Source organism: Hippocampus guttulatus, chromosome 4 (assembly GCF_054856545.1).
Source record: "Hippocampus guttulatus isolate MCC_2025c chromosome 4, RoL_Hgut_1.0, whole genome shotgun sequence".
Taxonomy (NCBI): Eukaryota; Metazoa; Chordata; class Actinopteri; order Syngnathiformes; family Syngnathidae; genus Hippocampus; species Hippocampus guttulatus.
Window position 1 is genome coordinate 4333863 of NC_141264.1, and position 20663 is coordinate 4354525.

The 20663-nt window shown below is 46.0% G+C and overlaps 2 protein-coding genes across 2 annotated transcripts; both read right to left on the bottom strand.

Moving 5' to 3' along the window:
* Positions 1–608: 608 nt before the first annotated feature.
* Positions 609–2200, bottom strand: foxl1 (forkhead box L1). The gene has a single exon (XM_086109342.1). It carries the CDS (start codon positions 2165–2167, stop codon positions 1208–1210), a length of 960 nt encoding a protein of 319 aa, XP_085965468.1. The 5' UTR covers positions 2168–2200; the 3' UTR covers positions 609–1207.
* Positions 2201–18228: 16028 nt separating this feature from the next.
* On the bottom strand, positions 18229–20346 carry acd (ACD shelterin complex subunit and telomerase recruitment factor). The gene is made up of 2 exons (XM_086110321.1): positions 20252–20346; positions 18229–20049 (listed from the first exon to the last, which is right to left on the bottom strand). The coding sequence occupies exon 2, from the start codon at positions 19964–19966 to the stop codon at positions 18362–18364; it is 1605 nt and encodes a 534-aa protein (XP_085966447.1). The 5' UTR covers positions 19967–20049; positions 20252–20346; the 3' UTR covers positions 18229–18361.
* Positions 20347–20663: the final 317 nt, after the last annotated feature.

The window sequence follows — 20663 nt, forward strand, 5'->3', positions numbered from 1 at the left end:
TATTTACGTTGGTGGACTTCAAAGCAACAAATCTAGTATTTTGGTCATTTTTTTCCAAATGTTTAAGTTTCAGGAAAGGCATTTTTTGTTTTCAGTGTTTTTGTTAGCTCACAGAAATTGTCTGTCTTTGTCATATTGCGTCATACATTTGTAGCATTATTTAAAAACAAAACAAAACACTTTGACTATAACAGGTGATCAACACACTGTTACAGTGATCCTCGGTCATTCAATCACATATTTCGGTAGAAATGTAACAAAAGATTCCATATTTACTAATACAGCTTTTGTTCTCCCCACCCCCCTTTTTTTATTTTATTTTTATTCAACTAAATCCTATTCTGTCCTTTTCTATTCTATTTATATGGTGCCTATCCTGGAGGGGCCCCAAACTCTCGTTGAAAAATATCCTTTAATCTAAACGACAATTTCATTTTGAATGGACCACACACAAAGTACATTTCCAGGGGTTGGGAAAGTTTTGGAGTGTTGGCCCAGACTGTGAAAGCCCTTGATCCTCGTCGCCCTCTGACTTCTGCATTTCCACTTTTTGTCAGTTTTAAAAAATGGCCTCCTCGAACAAACGTTCATTGATTACCAAACTAACCTTTCTTTATTTTATACAAGAAATTCAAAGCAGATGGAAATACAAAGTCATGCATGCGTATAAATCTTACTTGTCAGATTACAAAAGGCTATACACAAAATGTTTGAATTAGCTATGCACACTACAGTACCTTATTCTTAATAACATGCTATCTTATTTAAGAGAAAACTATATGAGAGCCAATAAACAGTTAACTGAGCGATATAGAAGGAGGTATGCGTTTCAAAATAATTAGCTGTGCATCTACATGGAATGTACACTATCATGCAGTGATTTCGGAGCTCGGGTGCTGTGGCAGTGTCCCACAACAGATCACCAGATGCACAGTGGGAAATTATTCCATTTTATTTCATTGGTCCAAAAACGATTTAATAATGCATGTTTGTTCAACTTATCTATGCCAGAGAAACAAATTGAATGCTCTTCCACTTAGATAGGATAATGCCTGATAAATCCTTGCCTCCATTTTAGTGACATTTTTATTTGGTAGTTTACCTTGAGATTTTTTGTTGTTGTTGTTGAAAAAAAATATATATGCCTTAGCCCCCAAAAGTCAGACAAACACAGTTCGAATGAATAAGAATGGACATTTGTGAGGCATTATCCTGATTTGTAATGCAAAGTTTTATCTGGACAAGGGAGTGACAAGCAAGAGCAAAACGGTAATCCCATTCCGTATAAGTGATGCTGTCGAGCGTCCGAAAACACGTTTGGAGCAGCACCTGTACTTTGGCGCTGCGGGCCCAGGTCGCCTTCACTTTTTGCTAGGATGTTCTCGATGCTGAAAGCTGTGCATTTGTCCTTGCTCGGAACACCTGCTTTTGGAAGAGAAGTGGACTTGTCACCGGGAATTCGCAAGCTGATTCCGGGTGCGCCATGTGCCCGTGGTGAAATGTGCCTCTGGTCTTGCTTCCTCCTGGTCAGCTTCATGGCATGACACACTTTCTGTCTGTGTGTTTGGCGGGGTTGCTGTTGCACTGATTCCGAGTGGTGTCGCGTCTCCGATCCCTGCGCGTCGTGCTTCAGCGTCATCTCCACCACCAAGGAAGATGAGCGGGGATGGTCCTTTTCCGATGCTGATGATGTCCCTTTGGTGCGCTCCTGTTGACACTTGACCTTCCTCTTCCTCCGCCGGTAGTTCCCATTCTCAAACATGTTCGTGCACTTGGTGTCCAGCGTCCAGTAGCTGCCTTTCCCGGGTCGGCCCTTCTCCCTGGGCACCTTGATGAAGCAGTCGTTGAGAGAGAGGTTGTGGCGAATGGAGTTCTGCCAGCCCTGCTTGTTATCGTGGTAAAAAGGGAAGCGATCCATGATGAACTGGTAGATGCCGCTCAGCGTGGCGCGCTGCTCCGGCGTGCTCTTAATAGCCATGGCGATGAGCGCGATGTAACTGTAAGGCGGCTTCTGCGGTGGGTCCTGGCTAGCCGACACGAGGCTCAAAGCGGCGGGCACCACGCCGCCGCTGTCTCCTCCGTACAAGTAGATGAGCGGAGGTCCGGTAAAGTTCAGAGCGGGGGATGGCACGCCGAATGTCGTCACACGTCCGCGGTAGAGCGTCATGATGCAGAGATCGAGCACACCGGAATGAGCGCCGGAGGAGAAGCTCTTCTCTCTGTCTCACTCGTTTCGCTTGTGCTCCACTAAATAAATGTCAATCATTGTTGTACTTTTGCTCCGTTTGTGTTGATTTTGGGCCGGGAAATAAATTGTCCACCGTAAACCGTCGGTGCTGTTTCAGCCCACCCACATTAATTCAAATTGCATTGCGCCGGATGCCGCCCACCCCACCAGCCCCTAACCCCGCGTTCCCCATTCGGCCCCGCGACCAATCAGGTGTCGCTTTATTCCTTCGTCTGTTTATAGAATTAGTCGCTTGATAAGCCTGCCCACCCAAGTTGAATCAAGCTGTGTTTATTTGGAAAAAAATTTCCGGCCACCCAATACATAAACGCATTGATGTGCTGTTTGAAAGATAGCGTCCACCCCTGACGCTGAGACTTGCTCGCACAGAAAGAACAAGCAAACACCGCAGACTCCATTGCTGGGACTTACTGTGGCTTCGGTCAAATGAAAAACGTGTTTAAATGGCGAAAATATAGCTAAAAACATTGCATTTACTCTAGTTGTCCATCTATCTCTCTAAAAATATATGGAGCTACATTTGCAAATGTCATGGTTTGTTCTAGTGACGCGGAAGTGGCGAAAAGCCAAATCAATGGTATTAACTCGAATGTTAGACAACTTGATCAGGTTGACTATTAAGTCAAATAGTCGAACTCTGATTGGGATAGTGCGACAACTCGGCTAGGGGGTGTTCTAGCCCCGTCATAAATCTGTTTTGCTCAAGTTAAGCCTCTCAAGCATTTTATTCGAAAATTATTTTCTTCGCCCCCCCCCATATCTGTCACCCTCCCCCCTTTAGCCACTGGAAGACAAAAACAAAAATCCAGCCTCTCTGCGCATTAAGTGAAATATTAAACACCCAAATAAATCGCTTACTAGCTGCCTATTTGGGAAAATGTGGGTGTGAGTAAGCCATTCTGCACTCGTGTTAGTTATATTCCAGTAATTTAGATCCATTGTAAGTGTTCTGTTTTGTTTTATCAGTTTTTAGTTATCAGTTTTACTGTGTCATTGTGAAACATAATGTGGAGCAGGCTACTTTTCCAACTCCCAGTAATTGGCGACATTATTGACCAAAAAAGGAGGAAAAGCTTTTCGTGACGCATTCCTGTTGAAAGTCATTCCTTTGGCAAAATACTATTTGTTAAAATGTGCAAATTTGATTTTGTCCTGTTTTTCTCTTCCTAATAACCCTCCATTTGTGTCCTGTGAAGTAAAATCCGAGCCCCTTTTCACTATTCCAAGTCAGTTGTCATTTGGAACAAACACAAATTAAGAATTATGGCATATGCAATTTTGTCCAGCTTTCGACAGAGCGAGATGGTTGCTGTTTTTGCCTCTGGGTGTGAATCTGCTGTCCAGCTGTGTTTTTCTGAGTAGACCTTTCATGTTGCTCTTTGCTTTGACTTTTTTTTAAGCCTCTCTGGTTTTCACCCACAAACCAAAAACACACAGCTTTATTAGTCACTTTAAATTGCCTGTCGATGTACAGTGTGTGGGAATTGTGATCTGTCAAACCTGTGATTGACTGGTCCAATAGTGATGTGTCGTTCGCGAACGAGCCGGCTTTTAGAGCCGGCTCTTTGAAGTGAACGATGGGAGCCGGTCCGACTTTTTTTTTCTCCTGTTTTTTTCCCCCCTCCTTCGGTTAAAGCCGCACGTGATTGGTCAAGATCCGTGGTAGAAGAGGAAGGGGAGGGTTTTACACACACACACACGCTGCAGTTTAGAGAAGGGGGAGGGGTTAGAGAGGAGACACAGCAGCACACTGAGCAGCACGCAAACAAGACAAACGAGGAGACGAGAGAGTTAGTTAGCGAAAAAAACAACACGGTGGAAAGCGGAAAGGTGAGAAAATGGATAGGAAACGCAGTGAAATTTGGACTCATTTCAATTTAATTGATAGTTCAAAGGCAGCGTGTAGACTGTGCAAGGTTAAAATATCCCATCGATCAGGCTCCACAAATAACCTGCACAGGCACATCAGAAAAGTCCACCCATCAGTACAATTTGAAGAGAAAAGACAAGCAAGGGAACCAGCTATTAATGAAGGTGCTAGTGTGTCTGCAACTGTTGCTGCTGCTGCAATGTCACAACTGCCTAGATGTACAACCCAGAGCTCTATGAGCCACTTTATGCAAAAAGCTATAAACCAGCACTGGGTAAAATGATTGCAAGTGATTTTCAGCCATTTTGTGTTGGCTGTGTGTTGTCGCAACATCTGTCCCCTCAGAGAGAATCTTCTCCAAAACAGGGCAAATATTAACAGAGAGGAGAAACAGGATCAACCCCTCAAAGCTGAGGCACTTGGCTTTTCTTCATGCCAATCTTCGCGAAAGACAAGTTAAAACCTTTACCTGGGTGCTGCTTTCTTCTTTTTGTTTTACAAATTTTAACTTATAATTTGTTGTGTGGTATTCAAAGCTTACTTATGTTGTTTTACTGTAAATAGTTAAAAGCTTATAAATATACACATTCAGAGATTGGAACTTTTTGTTGACCTTGTTTTGATATGGGTCTTTGTACTTTGTTTTTATTTTTGTAGCACTCCATGTTGTACTCCATGTTGAGTATGTTCAGAAGAATATACATAAAGCCATATAAATAATAAATATTTGATATACTGTCTATTTTTTGCATTAGTAATTCATTTTACGCATAATATTACGTTATTTTTGGTAGTAAATTAATTTAAGCAACAAAAAAACTGAGGAGCCATTTGGGAGCCGAAAGAGCCGGCTCTTTTTAGGGAGCCGAGCCAAAAGAGCCGGCTCTCTAAAAGGAGCCGGAATTCCCATCACTATGGTCCAACCCCCTGTGAGATCCCAACATAATCCAGTAAATGAACCACTACAAGTTGAATATGTTACAAAACATAAAACCCTTTTTAAAGTGCATACAGTGGACATGGCATGAGCTAGCATGATATTATTTCGCACAGCCTACCAGTGAAGAAAGACAAACACAAAAAGTTTAGAATGAAATATAATAATGGGAAAGTAGGGTTAACTTGAGGGAGGAGTGGTCAATGTGGGTAACCCAAAGTTCTGAGGTTTGGGTTTGAATCTTGGCTTGGCTGTCCTGAGTGGAGTTTGCTTGTTCTCCTCCTACGCTGGCTTCCTTCCATATTTTGAAAATGTGAATATTTGGACAAGTTGGACACACAGATGGTGGGAATGTGTGCATCAATACTTGCTTGTCGATATGTGACTGGCGATTGGCTGATGAGCAGCAAATAAAATACCTTACTAGGACAAGAAGTATCGAAAATGGAAATACAGTATAGAGAATGAAAAAGTATATCTGTGTCCCAGTGGTCCAGTGGTGTTAGCACGTCAAACTCACAGTGCAGAGGGAGTGGGTTCGATCCCGGCTCTGGCCTTCCTGTGTGGAGTTTGCATGTTCTTCCTGGGCCTGTGTGGGTTTTCTCCGGGTACTCCAGTTTCCTCCCACATTCCAAAAACATGCATGACAGGCTGACTGAACATTCCAAATTGTCCCTCGGTATGGGTGTGAGCGTGGATGGTTGTTCGTCTGTGTGTTCCCTGCGATTGGCTGGCAACCGGTTCAGGGTGTCCCCCGCCTACCGCTAGAAGACAGCTGGGATAGGCTCCAGTGTGACCCTTGTGAGGATAAGCGGATCGGAAAATGGATGGAAAAAGTAAATATTAACATTGTTTTTAAGTTTGGTCATATTATTATTAGTTTAACATTTCCAATTACAGCATTTCAAACAGTGCCCACCCGTTTGATTTTGGGACTATGCCTGCTTTATTTTCATGCCTTTAACCTGACTGGAGAATAGAGTTACGACAGCAATCATCTAACATCGCAAAAAGTACTTAATAGACTACTCTGCATATTGACTCTGCTTTGACCATAACAGGACAAAATGGATTATGATGTTTTTTAATTCTCATTAATGGACTAGAGTCGGGCTCTGAGGGCTCAATTCCTTACAAGGACAAAATGAAAAATGGTTTTTTTTCTTTTTCGGAGATGTGTGTGTATATTCCTTATTATAAGGATTTTCCTGTTTATAGGTCGAAAGAGAAGAGTATTATAACAACTTTACAAGTGCTCGCAGCTGGCTCCTGCTTACATTAGCGGTTGGGAGATTTCAGCGAATAAACCTCCAAACTCAGTCTTTTCTCTGTTTGCGTCTCAGCAGACAATGATTCACTGTAGCATGGGAAATAAAACTAACATGCAAGTACACAGGACGTGGCATGCAGAATGATGAAACTCTCACGCTCTGCATCGTGCAGAAGATATTAGGTGCGGGTGTGCACTCATGATTTATTGCGGCTATTACTAAATTGTTTGTTGTGTCTTTGTAAGGAGTAGATTTTGAATGGACTGTAGCATTTTCAACAATAACAACATTCAGTAATAACATAATAAACGGTTCAGATATGGGCTGCAGCGTGACATAGTTGTTTGTGCTCATTTCCAAATATTCCATCGATGTGCCAAGGAGACAAAGAGATGGCTGACATTGGCACATTTGAGTGACAAAAAAAATGTTGAAGCACATGTTTCGATGCTGCAACGGCAAGCCGTTGTTGTTGCGGGCTGGTGGTTCAATGGGTGCCATGAGAGATGACTTCTATCGGTCCATATCAACTGGAAACCCCCTCGACGTCGCAATGACACGTCAAGATCGAGGAATCTCCCTACCTAGTGTGCCCGCTATAGCAGGCTTGTTGTCAAAGATTTAAGACACCTTTACATTTTTCCTGTTTTTTTTTTTGGTCCTCAGTGGTCTTTCTTATTCGTCACCCCAACAGGTCCAGAAATGCCACGGCAAGGTCTCTTATCCAGTATATACACACACACACACACACATAATATAGCATATGAATAAAAGTCTTCTGTATTGGAATAGTTTTTTAGTCATATGTGTCCTGCAAATGGCTGGAAACCAGTTCGAGGTCAAACCCTGTGTCTTCCGTAAAGTCACAGAGATGGAATCCCAGATAAACGCAACGCCAACGGATCCAAGTGGACACGCAGGCAGTTTCTGCAGTTCTCTTTGACGGAAAATAGGCGGCATCTGCTGGACATGTTGAAGAGCAATCCTGATGGTCCAGTATACCAGTGTTTTTCAGTCTTTTTCGAGCCAAGGCACATTTCTTTCATCGAAAGAATCCCGCGGCACACCACTAGCTGAAAATGTGAAAAACGCTTATTTTAACAATTAAGTGTTATATTGTTACTATAAGCGTTTTTTTAAACATTGAAAATTAACGCAATATTAAAACACATTGAATAGGAATCAAATCAACATCAATCTAATATTTGGTGCATTCGTTTGAATGGCAAGTAAAATGTAGTTAATTACAACTTTAACTTGCCCAGGGTCAGATTTTTTTCTGTGTGACAGCCGGTTCTTTTTCTCCCGGTTGTTTGCGCTCTCCCGCAACATTGGACCGATCCCTTTTCCCATCCTGCGTCTTTAGGGGTGTTCACACGGCACACATTTGCATCGGTGCTGCACCAATGTATTTTGTTGCGATATATCCTACACCGGTGTAAATTTTGTGGAGTGTTCACACGTATGAAGCTGCTTACTAAAGAGAAGCGTGTTCACCCTGGTGCAGCCCCACTTGCGTTCACACGGCAGTTTCTGCGGCCGTGCAATACGATAAATAAAACATGCGCATGCGTTAAGTGTACTTCCTTTTCCCCACCTTGTGTGTGACATATCGAAAAACCGTAGTTTATACTTCTCCAGACAAATCAACACTGTGGTCTATCAGTCACCGTAAAAGGATGAGAGAGAGAAAGGAAAGATGGCAGAAGTACAACAAAGCACGAAAGCAACGCATTCTACCCGTATGTAATCAACTCTTCTCATGCGTAGCGAGTCTACCCCTGTAGCGTTCACACGTCCCATTTTATATCGGTGCTGCCCCGCAAACTAGCATTTACTTCAGAGTAAATTTTTAAACCACCTCCTGAGCAGGGTTAAATTTGCTCCAGTTTAAGCTGTTTTCAGGGGCTACTCCGGTATAACTTTGTACGTGTGAATGCTCTACGGGGGGCAGCCCCAGTGCTACACCGGAGTAAAAGTTGCTGTGTGAACACCCTTTTTGTATAATTCCAACATCATTCAAATTACTTTTCTGCTGAATGTGTCGCTTGAGGTAGTCCAACTTCCATTTCGTCCGTATTTTTCCATCGGAGAATTTGCTTACTGCTTTAGCTTTCCTGCATGTTTTCAGGGCATACCTTTCTCACTCGAAAAAGAAAATATCTCACCCAGTTTCACTGCCTGTTCTTCTATTTGCACATACTCCGGCACCCATTCCAACTTAAAAGAACCGCAATTCATTCTTATTTACTTTACATACTTTACTTTACATACTGTAATGCCCTTCAGTAGCGGAGAGAAGGATGCTCGCAGTCGCTGATACTATTAATCATTTTTAATAACAAAATAAGTAGTAAACACACGCATTCAAAGGAGTTGCTGTTAGCCACAACTCACGGCCATGCACTCCCCACTCAGACTAACTCCCGGAGCCAATATTCCCCCCAACCTGGCTCCTCCCCTCCCTATGACGTCACACAAATACAAGAAACAGATATTACACTGCCCTCCCCTTTATGAAACCCTCGCCCCGAGGGTTCAACAAAAAAAGTCCTCCAGCCGTCGTGGTCGTCGCCTCAGCCTCTGTGGTCGGCCTGGCTCTGAGTCGATACCACCTTCAGCTGGCTGGCTTGGGACAACATTGGTGGGATCCGGGGAACATGGATCCACCACATGTTCTGAACTGGTGGATGAAGCGGACCCCACCTCAAATACAGGAACACCGCTGCCCCGGTAGGGGGCCAACCTGTCCCGATGTAGGGCAACCTTTCTGCCCCTGGGGGGGACTGCCACCCGATAAACTACCTCTCCCACCCGCTCAAGTACCCTACATGGACCGTCCCAATGGCTGTCTAGCTTGGGGCAGCGCCCTTTTTTTCTTTTAGGTGTATACACCCAAACCAGTTCCCCAATCTGGAAGTTCCGCCCCTTGCTCCGCACGTCATAGTTCCGCTTTTGACGTGCACCGGCTTTCTCCAGCTCGTCCCGTGCGAACGCGTGCGCTGCCTCCAGCCGATCCTGCAGTTTCCGGGCATACTCCAGTCCCGGCTGGTCCTCTGAGCTGCCGGGAGGTCTTCCAAACGCCATCTCTGCCGGTGTCCGAATTTCCCGGCCCAGCATCAGCAGAGCAGGAGTACAGCTCGTGGAACTTTGGACCGCCGAACGATAAGCCATCAGTACCAGCGGAATGTGCTGGTCCCAATCACGTTGGTGTTTGGAGGTGAGGATGGCGAGCTGCTGCTGCATGGTGCGGTTAAATCGTTCCACAAGACCATCGCTCTGCGGATGCAAAGGTGTGGTGCGTGTTTTCTGCATGTCCAGGCGTTTACAAAGAGCAGCAAAAACTTTGGACTCAAAATTTCTACCTTGGTCACTGTGGAGGATATCTGCAGTCCCAAACCGACAGAACATGCCCTCCAGTAGCGCATCCGCCACTGTCTCCGCCTCTTGGTCTGGCAGTGCGTATGCCTCAGGCCACTTAGTAAAATAGTCCATCGCACATAGCACGTAACGGTTCCCTCTGTCCGTCACGGGGAAAGGGCCCATAATGTCCACAGCAACCCTCTCCATGGGCGCCCCAACCCTCTGTTGCTGAAGCGGTGCGTGCGATTGGTCTTGAGGTCCCTTGTAGGCCGCACACTCATCACAGCGCCGGCAGAAGTCCTCTACGTCCCGTCGGTGCTGACCCCAATAGAACCCCTGGCGTAGCCGTCGGAGGGTCTTGGTGCTGCCAAAGTGTCCCGAGCCGGTGCTCCCATGGCATGCTCTCAGCACCATCTCTTTAAGAGCTCCGGGCACTACCACCTGCCATCTCTCCTCCCCGGTGGCTGGTTCCTTCCAGGCACGCTGCAACACGCCGTCCTTCATGCGTAACACAGCAAACTTGCTCCAAAAGCCTTTGGTGGCAGCGGAGAGTCCCATCACTCCTTCCCAGGGTGGCCTCCTGCCACTCTGGACCCACTGTCGCACAGGGTTGAGATCACGGTCCTCTTCCTGCTTGGCAGCCCACTCTGTAGTGTCCACAGCCTCCAAAGTGCAGCATGACGGTCCAGCAGCAGTCGCTTCCCCACGCAGCTCCAACTCCCTGGCATCCCGCCGGTCGCAGTAGCTGCAGCCACTAACAGAACATGGCCGCCGGGAAAGGGCGTCCGCATTGGCATGTTGAGCCCCAGCCCGATGTACCACTGTGAAGTGGAACGCCTGCAGCTCCTCCAGCCACCGTGCTACTTGGCCCTCTGGTTCCTTGAATGACATCAGCCACTGTAGTGCGGCGTGATCTGTCCTGAGGGTGAAAGGCACGCCACACAGGTAATACTTGAAATGGCGTGTAGCCAAAACAACTGCTAACAGTTCACGTCTGGTAACACAGTAGCGTCGTTCACTCTTGTTGAAAGTGCGGCTGAAATAGGCCACCACTCGCTCACCTTCCGGCCCCACCTGTGACAACACCGCCCCCATGCCGACATTACTTGCGTCCGTGTCCAGCACAAAAGGTAAGGCTGGATCTGGCGGGGTGAGAACAGGAGCATTCATGAGGGCTCTTTTTAGGCTGCAGAACGCCTCCTGACAATCCGGCAACCAGAGGAAGGGTTGGTTGTCTTTAAGGAGGTGGAACAAGGGCGCCCCGATGCAAGAGAATCCCTTCACGAACCGTCTGTAGTACGAGGCCAGCCCCAAGAAGCTTTTCAACTGCTTCTGGTCCCTTGGTACTGGCCAATCTTTAATGGTGCGGACCTTCTCCTCCAGCGTGCTGATGCCCTCACCGTTCACTCGGTGGCCCAGGAACTCCACCTCCCGCTGCATAAAGTGGCACTTTTCTGGGTGCAGTTTCAGCCCAGCCGCTGCAATTCTTCCCAGCACCAGTCTCAGAGACTCCATTGCAGCCTGAAAAGACCCACCATGGACGAGGACATCATCCAAATACACCAGGCACCTTTGCCTCGGAATGTTCGAGAGCACTGTGTCCATCAAACGCTCAAATGTTCCTGGTGCATTGCATAGTCCGAAACTCATGACCTTAAACTGCCAGTGTCCTCGGGTGGTGCAGAATGCCGTCTTGGGTCTGGACTCCGTGGTGATGGGGACTTGCCAGTAGCCACTGCGCAGGTCGAGTGATGAGAACCACGCGGAGCCTGAGACCAAATCCAATGTCTCGTCTATCCGTGGGAGCGGGTAGCAGTCCTTCTTTGTCACCTTATTGAGCGGCCTGTAGTCCACACAGAACCGTGGTCTGGTGCTCTTTTTCCGGGGGACCATGACCACACCAGACGCCCACGGACTATCAGAAGGCTCTATGATCCCTGCCTCGAGCATGGCACGGATCTCCTGATCCGCGGCCTCCTGCTGGGCCAGAGGCAGGCGTCGGGGCCGAACCTTTACTGGTCGCGCGTCACCGGTGTCGATGTGGTGCTCAACCAAGTGAGTGAGGCCCACCTCATTCTCACTGAGGGCAAAGATGTTCTCAAAGTCCCACAGTACCTGCCACAGCTGCTCACGCTGCTCGACATCCAAGCCGCCACAGTTCTTCTCCCAAATGGACCGGATAGCCCCAGTCCGGTTCTCTGTTGGCCGACCCGGGGTTAACTCCACTGACGTAGCTGGGCTGGATGTCATTGGCCCCGCCAGTGAGAAGTCCATTACGGGGCGAGCGGACTCTACCCGATCTACCGTCGACTGTCGAGGAGTCAGCGCTGCTGCTGCATTGGACAGGCTGGGTCCGGTCATCCGTACATCTGTGTTCTCCGCTGCAGGGTCTGCATTGTTGACGGCCACCCCCGGAGTACCCTGCCTAGACGCCAGGATCAGCCCTACATGCTGACCACTCGGCAGGGTGAGCACCCCAGCTCCCAAGTCCACCACACATTTCGCAGCTTTTAAAAAGTCCCGTCCAAGAATACAGGGATCACTCACGTCAGCTACCCAAGCTGAGTGGGTTGTCGGAAGACCCCCCAGGACGAACAAAAATGTCCCTTTGCCTCTCATCTCGGCTGTTTCACCGGTCACGGTCCTCAGTTTTGTAAAGGTCGATGTTAAGACGGTCCCTACTGGAACAACGTCAGGCCTCACAATTGTGGCTGAAGACCCAGTGTCCACCAGGGCTGTACAGGAAACGTCCCCAATCTGCACACGAACATGACTGGGGTCCCCCACGTCCGTCCAGCCCACCGTTATAGCTTTCTCTCCGAATGCGGGTTGCAGTTCCCGGTTAACAACTGTAGGGGTCCGCGTTGTCGGGGCTACACGGACCCTTTTCCGTTTCCCTGCTGGTTCAACAATTTTGGGCAGCGCCGCAGCAGGTGACCTGGCTGTCCACAACCCCAGCAGACAGCCGGGCGTGCACGATGTCCGCTTCTTTCCTCCTGCTGTGCTGGGCGGGTCTTTATTGCGCACACCAGCTCCTCCAACCACGCTGGCCTGGGCTCCTCCCCTTCCGACAACGAGGTGGCCAAAACGGGGCAGTAGCGCCCCCTTGGTTGCAATCTCCCACTCTGTAGCGAGAGAGAGTGCCTCTCCCAGGGCTGCCGGGTGGGCAAGCTGGACGTGCAGGCGCAGCTCATCCGGTCTGAGAGCTTGGATGAACTGATCGCGTATCAGTTCATTTTGGATCTCATTTGGCATTCCAGCATATGCGCGCCGACCCAGGCTCTCGATCTCATGAGCAAGACAACGGAGTGGCTCACCGGGATGTCGATCCCGCTGCTTGAACTCACAGCGCAAAGAGTCTCTCAAATTAAACTCCCCAAAGCGCCTCTGCAAAGCACCCACCAGGGCGCTGTAATCGAGTCTCTCTCCGGGGCTCAGCAGCAGCAGACAGGATGTAGCCTCCTCCGTCAGCGAAAGCGCTAACTGCACCGCTTTCACCTTGTCCGACCAATCCGCTGCGTTGGCCACCAACTCGAACTGTGCTCTATAAGCCTCCCAACTCCCTTTTCCGGAGAATTTAAGAGCTTTCATGGAGGGCCACGCGAGCCCAAGGGCGCCGCCATGCATGTTTACGTCCGTTGCGATGGCGGCGGCACCTGCCGCTACGTCATGGCGTAACTCAGTTTTGGCGGGCCCGCGCTCATTTTGGCGCGAATCAACAGCTTCATGGCGACCGCGCCCGTTGCAACTCGACTCAGGCATATCAATCACGCACGGTACGGCTTCATCCTTTACCGTCCGCCGGGTAACGGCATCGCCGCACAGAACGGCCTCTTCCTTCACCTTCCGCCGAGTACCGGAGTCGCCGAACATCCTTACGCAAAAACGGGAGTGCGACGGGTGAATCCAAAACTTCTGACACCAATGTAATGCCCTTCAGTAGCGGAGAGAAGGATGCTCGCAGTCGCTGATACTATTAATCATTTTTAATAACAAAATAAGTAGTAAACACACGCATTCAAAGGAGTTGCTGTTAGCCACAACTCACGGCCATGCACTCCCCACTCAGACTAACTCCCGGAGCCAATATTCCCCCCAACCTGGCTCCTCCCCTCCCTATGACGTCACACAAATACAAGAAACAGATATTACAATACTTTGGGGAGTCGAAAACGTATCACGTTCACTGCCCGGTCGTTTCACCATGATAAAGGATTAGTATTTTAGTGTCACTTAACACCGCCTCACCGTTATTTTTATAGAGCAGAGAACATGGGCAACTACTGGCAATGCCGTGATTGGCTGCATAGCATCATTGCATCGTATCGTGTGATTGGCTGGGCACCTGTCACTCACTGAATTCCACAGCGAATTGATACAGAAAAAAAAGTTATATATGTAATTCATTTTTCAGTGCGTTCACTGCGCTGGATAGCGCAGCTTAGAGGGAACATTGATACCATTAAATCTCCTGTAAACGTAAATCTAAATGAAAGATACCTTTCATTGTATTGCCTCGTGTCGGAAACTTCGCTTGTCTCGAAGCATAAGGCAACTTCCTCGCTGCTGCTGCTCCCTACCGGGATGGAAGAGTACTACATGATTACTGTTCCAGGCGATCGACCGCACAGGACAGCATATTGTAAAATCTCCCACGGCACTTCAGAAAATACCTCGCTGATCATCAGTGTGCCGCGGCACAGGGTTTGGAAAAACACTGCGTTATACCACGTTTCTGTTTTGTTGTTTGTTTGTTTTTTTACAGTATACTTATTATACGACTGTATGTATACATTTATTTATATATTTTACTCAAAAAAATAATTTTATAGCAAATTGAGTTTGTTAATCAACACAAACGTGTAAATTCACTTGAATGAAAGACACACTTGGAAAAAAAATTATCATACCCAATATGTAAATGAAAGAAAAATCTGCAGTGGTCACAAAAATAATAAAATAATTTGAATCCGACAAAAATAAAAAAAATACATGAAAATGTTAATGAAAATTAACCATCAAACATTAGACATTGATTTTCAATTGTGGTCTAAGATAATTATTTGGAAAAAAAATACAATGTTATACAGGGCTGGAAAAAATGATAACATTGGAAAAATAGTTGTTTGTGACAAAGTGCACTCCATGGGAGATGATCAAGGAGGACCTCAGGGTTGAAAATAAATTATAACAAAAGCAAGACTGGAATTCACCAAAGTCCATGTTGACAAGCGACAAAACATCTGGGAGAATCTCCTATAGACAGAAGAGAGAAAACTGGAACATTCTGGCAAAATACATCAGAGGCTTACAAATGTGCAAATGAGGTGTGTACCTATAAAAGAACACTGCACCAATTATGGAACAGGTAAAAACACTGTTTTGCAAATTTTGACTCACAGCATCTTGAATATGGGCAGAATACAACAACAGTTTACAAATGTCAAGCATAGGCATCGCAATCAGCGTGTCCATGCATGCAAGATTGGATCATTCTTTATCACACAAGCCAAAGTCAGGGTTTCTATCCATCCATCCATTTTCTGTTCCGCTTTATCATCACAAGGGTTGCGGGGGTGCTGGAGCCTATCCCAGCCGTCTTCGGGCAGTAGGCGAGGGACACCCTGAACCGGTTGCCAGCCAATCGCAGGGCACACAGAGACGAACAACCATTCATGCCCACACTCACACCGAGGGACAGTTTTGAGTGTTCCATCAGAGCTTCCATTCATGTTTTTGAAATGTGGGAGGAAACCGGAGTACCTGGAGAAAACCCACACAGGTCCAGGGACAACATGCAAACTCCACACAGGAAGGCCGGAGCCGGGATTGAACCCACGACCTCTGCACTGCGCTCACGACTGGACCACCGGGCCGCCAGTCAGTGTTTCATGAACTAAAATCCACCCCTATCCAATACAATGTTCAAGCACAAACAAGTCTGAGTAAAAAGCAACAGAATTCTTAATTGTCACAGTTGCCATTTTGCAGACTGCCATCAATGGCTGATTTGTTCAAATCATATCCAAAAATCACAATGACACAAACATTTTTCACAATTCAAAACGTGGCTTTTTACCTCGCTTTGTTCCATCTGCTCTCATGAGTGGCATACGTGTGTATTTTATCTCTTGAAACCATGACTGTGGATGGTATGATAAATGCATTAAATGGTATGATTGCCTTCTCAGGCATGTGATCTGCTTATCATAGTATGAAAGTAATGACTGTTCCATTTTGACTAAAATGGGTGGATGTTTGCAATAAGATCACTTCTATATGAATTTTTTGAAATATTAGCGAGTATAAATCATTTGTGGGAGCATCAAGGAGTCAAGAAATATTGCATACATGTGAAAATGGTAGAAAAATGACAAAGATTAGGGCGGGTGTTGCCAGAGCGTGGTCAGGGGTGACCATGACCTTGCAATCAAGATATTGAAAGAAATGTGCCTTCCTGTGGCAGAAAGCTTGGCCTCAGTCGCAGGTCGTGTGTCTTGCAACAGGACAATGACCCAAAACACGCAGATAAAAACACCCAACAATGGACCTTTCCAAGTGGCCTTCCATGAGCCCTGATCGCAATCTTATTGAACATTGGCATAGGCCAGGGGTGTCAAACTCATTTTTGTCGCGGGCCACATTGTTGTTACGTGCTTGATTTGCTTTCGCGGGCCACATAAAATGGCCTTGGGCTTTGACTTTGACATCAGTGGTGTAAGCGGAGCCATTGAGCAAAAGCACCCATCAAATCTGAGACAACTGCAAGAGTTTGCACATGAAGAGTGGGCCAAAATACCAGCCAAGAGATGCAGATTTATATAAATGTATGTACAGTGTGTAATGAATGCGTGTGTGTGTGTGTGTGTGTGCTTGAACTCAAAAGGATGTGCAGTGTGCAGTTGTGCAACAAAATATTAAGGGTAGCATCATTTTGTCCATTGTTTCATTAGTTTGTTTTTTCAAATCATTCTGTTAAACCTGAATTCAAAAGCAATGTTTGTTTTCCTTGGATAATTTGCATTAAATGTGTATTATTACTTTTGCCAGACTCAAGTTATTTCTGTCACCACTATGGGTTTTTTCATTCATTATCACAGGAGTCCAAACAATTTTGTCCACGCGTACAGTGTATATGTTTTGACATTAGTTGACCAACATTGTTTCCTTTTATTCTGTGTTATAACACATTCAAACACATAGATATTGTCATGATGTACACACGAACATTTTTTTTGTAAATCTATATGTGCTGATCACAAGAGCCATCAACTCAGTGTGCAAAATTCAGACATTCACCAAATCGTGGGCGCGCTGCAGCCTAACCCAGCTGTTTTGGGGGGAGAGGCAAGGTACACCCTTGAAGTGGAAGTCAAGTCAAACATTTTCTCTGTACCCACACTTGCCTAAATCTGGCATTCTGATTAATATTGCATGTACGGACTATGAAATGAGAAAAATCCTCCCTTTTTTTCATCCATCTCAGAGCTGCCCATTTCGCCACTTGCTGTCAACTGAAAATGACATCACAGTTGCTCAGGGCTCAGGTAATGACCAATCATCTATTTTCTGGGTTTGGTCATGGGATGATGATGATGGGGCATGTGGCAAGCTGAAGCCAAGAAACATGCAAGCTCTACACAGGGAAGCAGGAGCCTAGGAGGCGGATGTGCCAGCTAGCAAGTTGGCCTTGTGCCGCTCGGGTGTGCAATATTCAGCTTTAACTGTTAAAACAGGGGTACCCAACCAGTCGATCGTGAGCGACCCGCAGCCCACAGACTGGTCCTATGTCACTCCGGAGGGCTGTAGGGTGGAATGGAAAATAAAAGATGTGTGTCTGTGTGCATATTATTATTATATAGGTTTGGGTTAGTGTACACTGCACCCTAAGCATCCTAATAGTTTCAATTTCACAAAAAAAACCTATTTCAAACATAAAAAAAATCTGGTGACCTGCATCACTAGAAGTGGTTAGCGCTCAGTAGCGGTAGTCTGCAATTGCATCTTGAAATCAGAGCTGTGGCAATATATTGTTTCCAAAAAAAAATCTCATTTAAAGTTTATTTCTCATGGCACTGACAAAGAATGGAAATATGGAGTGCCAGGAGAAACATTTTAAAACGGTACAGGTGAGCAAAAATAATGATGTTCACACACGCAGCAAAAGTCTCCGCGTCAGGTGTCAACTAAGGTAGGAAGTGATTTCCTTTTCTGAAATTCTTGTATCCACTTTATTTTTCTGTTTTGTTCATGTTACGGGCCACTATGGCTGTTGCTCATCATGGCATGTGTGTGCGCGTGTATGCGTGCATGTGTGGTAATGGGTCGATCGCGGGAGGTTGGGTGGTTGCAAGAAAAGTAGATCTTTGTTCAGAAAAGGTTGCACATCCCTGATTTAGAAGGTTCCAAATAAGCAAAATGATAAGTGTGATCACGTTTTAAAGATTCAATGAGTTAAGCACTATTAACTTACAGTGTTCCAGAAGAAAAAAAAATTGACATAAAAAGATGCACTGTGTGTGGCAGTGTATCTTAACTGTTAAAAAAGGATCATTTTATTAGAAACTATGCAGGATGTAACAAACACACAAACATTGTTATTTATAATATTTAACTTTCTTAAGAAACAGATTTTCAATGAAAATGTCAATTAGGAATAACAGAGTGGTGTTTCAATCACTTAGGGTGCAGTCCAGCGTTCTCTGTTTTGGAACAAGATATTTGACAGCCCACGCCAGCAGAGATTTTGCTACTTGAAACTTGCTAAAGTCGTGAAGATTCTGCCCAGACACCATGTAAGTGTATGAGAACGGCTCTCCACCAGCGTGAACAGTCAGAGTTTTTCTTTTTTCAGCACCCAAAGTTTCAACGTGAATGCCGCCTTCATCAGTGCCAGAGGCCATGACCTGAGCTTCATCTTCCTCCACTGCAACTGTTGCTTGCGCTTCTTGCACACACTCAAGATTCAGTTTTCTTTTTGCCTTTCTGTGTTGTCTCCCGATAGTTTCTTGTTGCGCATCTACATTCCCAATCAAGGACTGCTCTTCTTCGGGAGCAGTGTGACAAGTTGGTGTTCCTGTGTTACAATTGCCAGATGAGAATGACGGTTTTTTATACGGCGGAAATGAGTCATGGTCCTCTTTGCTGTGTTGTAAATCCTCAGATTGTGTGCTCGTTATGGGAAGTTGGGTACTGGTTATGCTCAAATGACAGTTTTGTTGGTGGGACTGCATTGACTGTATTGGAATGGCTTCCTGGGACATACCCAAGAAAGAAAAACCATTAGGTGGAGGAAACATTTCCCATGGTTTCTCTAATGGTGTGATCTCCTTATTGGTCAACTTGACACATACACTGTCAGGATCGGTGATGTTATCTCCACAGTTTTGGACTTCTCCCGCTCCCTCCGGAGGTTTTACAGTTTGCCAGTCCACAGGATCAACAGAGGATCGGGTACATGGCGAAGGCTGCAAATTCAACATCATGTCCCCATCAGTTGTCGATATATTGGCGCTTTCTTTCGGTCCATGCATGGCATGTCCTTCTGGGATGAGGAGACACTTGATCGGAATGCTGAAGCATCCCGTGTCATTTTCCCGTTCGATGTCCCAGTTTGTGGGAGTGAACATGTCTGATTCAGTCACTGTTGGATGGCCATTAAATGAGGAAACCCCCAGAACTGCCAACCTAAACATCATCAGTCTCTCCTGCACATCCTGAAGCACGGTTTGAAAATTGTCATTCTGCCACTCCCCAAGCAGCTCAGACAGATTAAAGTCATTTACATTCGCTAGAGAGTCCTGCGTTTCCTGGACCATAATTGCCCTCCATGTCTCAAAGATTTTCTTTTGCGCAGAACGCAAAGTGGTGCAGCATGGGGTGCGGGGTTTGGTCGGGCCAACTGAAATTACTATAATCCTTCCAGCTGACAAGAAGAACTTGGATCTGGTCGGGTCCGTGGCAGTGTGAAACTTCAGTCTGTGGCCTGCGACGTAAACGGTACAATTGATCAGATTACTGAAATTTTCAATCTCTTCCCTTTGAAGATACTCCACGGCAGTTGGGGTGAGAAAGGTGGGGATCTGCACTACGCCGTCAGATAGAAAGATCAGATCTGGGGGGCCTTCTGTGAGCCTAGCTTCAGAATTTGACATCTGACCCACAGCTGTAACATAAGCCCTCGGCGTGCTGCAGTCACTGGTCCCCTCCTCACTCCCATAACTCTGGATGAGGCTCTCAATCCACGGAGCCAGTACGTCCCTCTTACGGCGGAACATGTTTGAGGATTCAGGGGTTGGTTTTTTTTACTGCTATTCCGTTAGGCAATCACTTAAGACATTCAGACGCTCCACCAGACAATCTATGAAACAAAAACAATAACACAGACTATTAGCACTTCACAATACTGTACATACACATGTAATAATGTGTCGCTATTGTTTAATACAATACCGTATTTGAATTACGATCATTTAAGCGGTTAAACAACAGGCAGTTTTACTGAAATACGGCTCCTTCATTTATTTTAACATAGGTATATTATATTATTTAAATCGCATTACGTTTGTTTACTTTCCCTAATTCCAGTTGTTGCTGCAGGCTCGGTGAGATTGGAGTGTACACACGCCGGAAGTATTTGTCACGCTCGTGTGACGCTTACATTATGGCTCCGTTCCGTTTTGCTTCAAGTCGTCCTTTACATATAAACTTTGGAATATAAACATGATACAGTACTGCGTCCTAAAATCGTTTTATCTTCGTACAAAAATATTGTAACTATATTTCAGCACTGTGATTATTTATAAGTGCCAAAAGTGCTAATTTAGAATGCAAACAACAAACCAAAACTACCTATAGCTTATTTGAATGCTACTCAGATACGTATTTCCGGCACGCAGATGGTGTGTTCAAGTACAGTGACAAGTTTGCACTAACAATATTTTAAAATTACGAAGACCGACTTGTTTAGGTTGT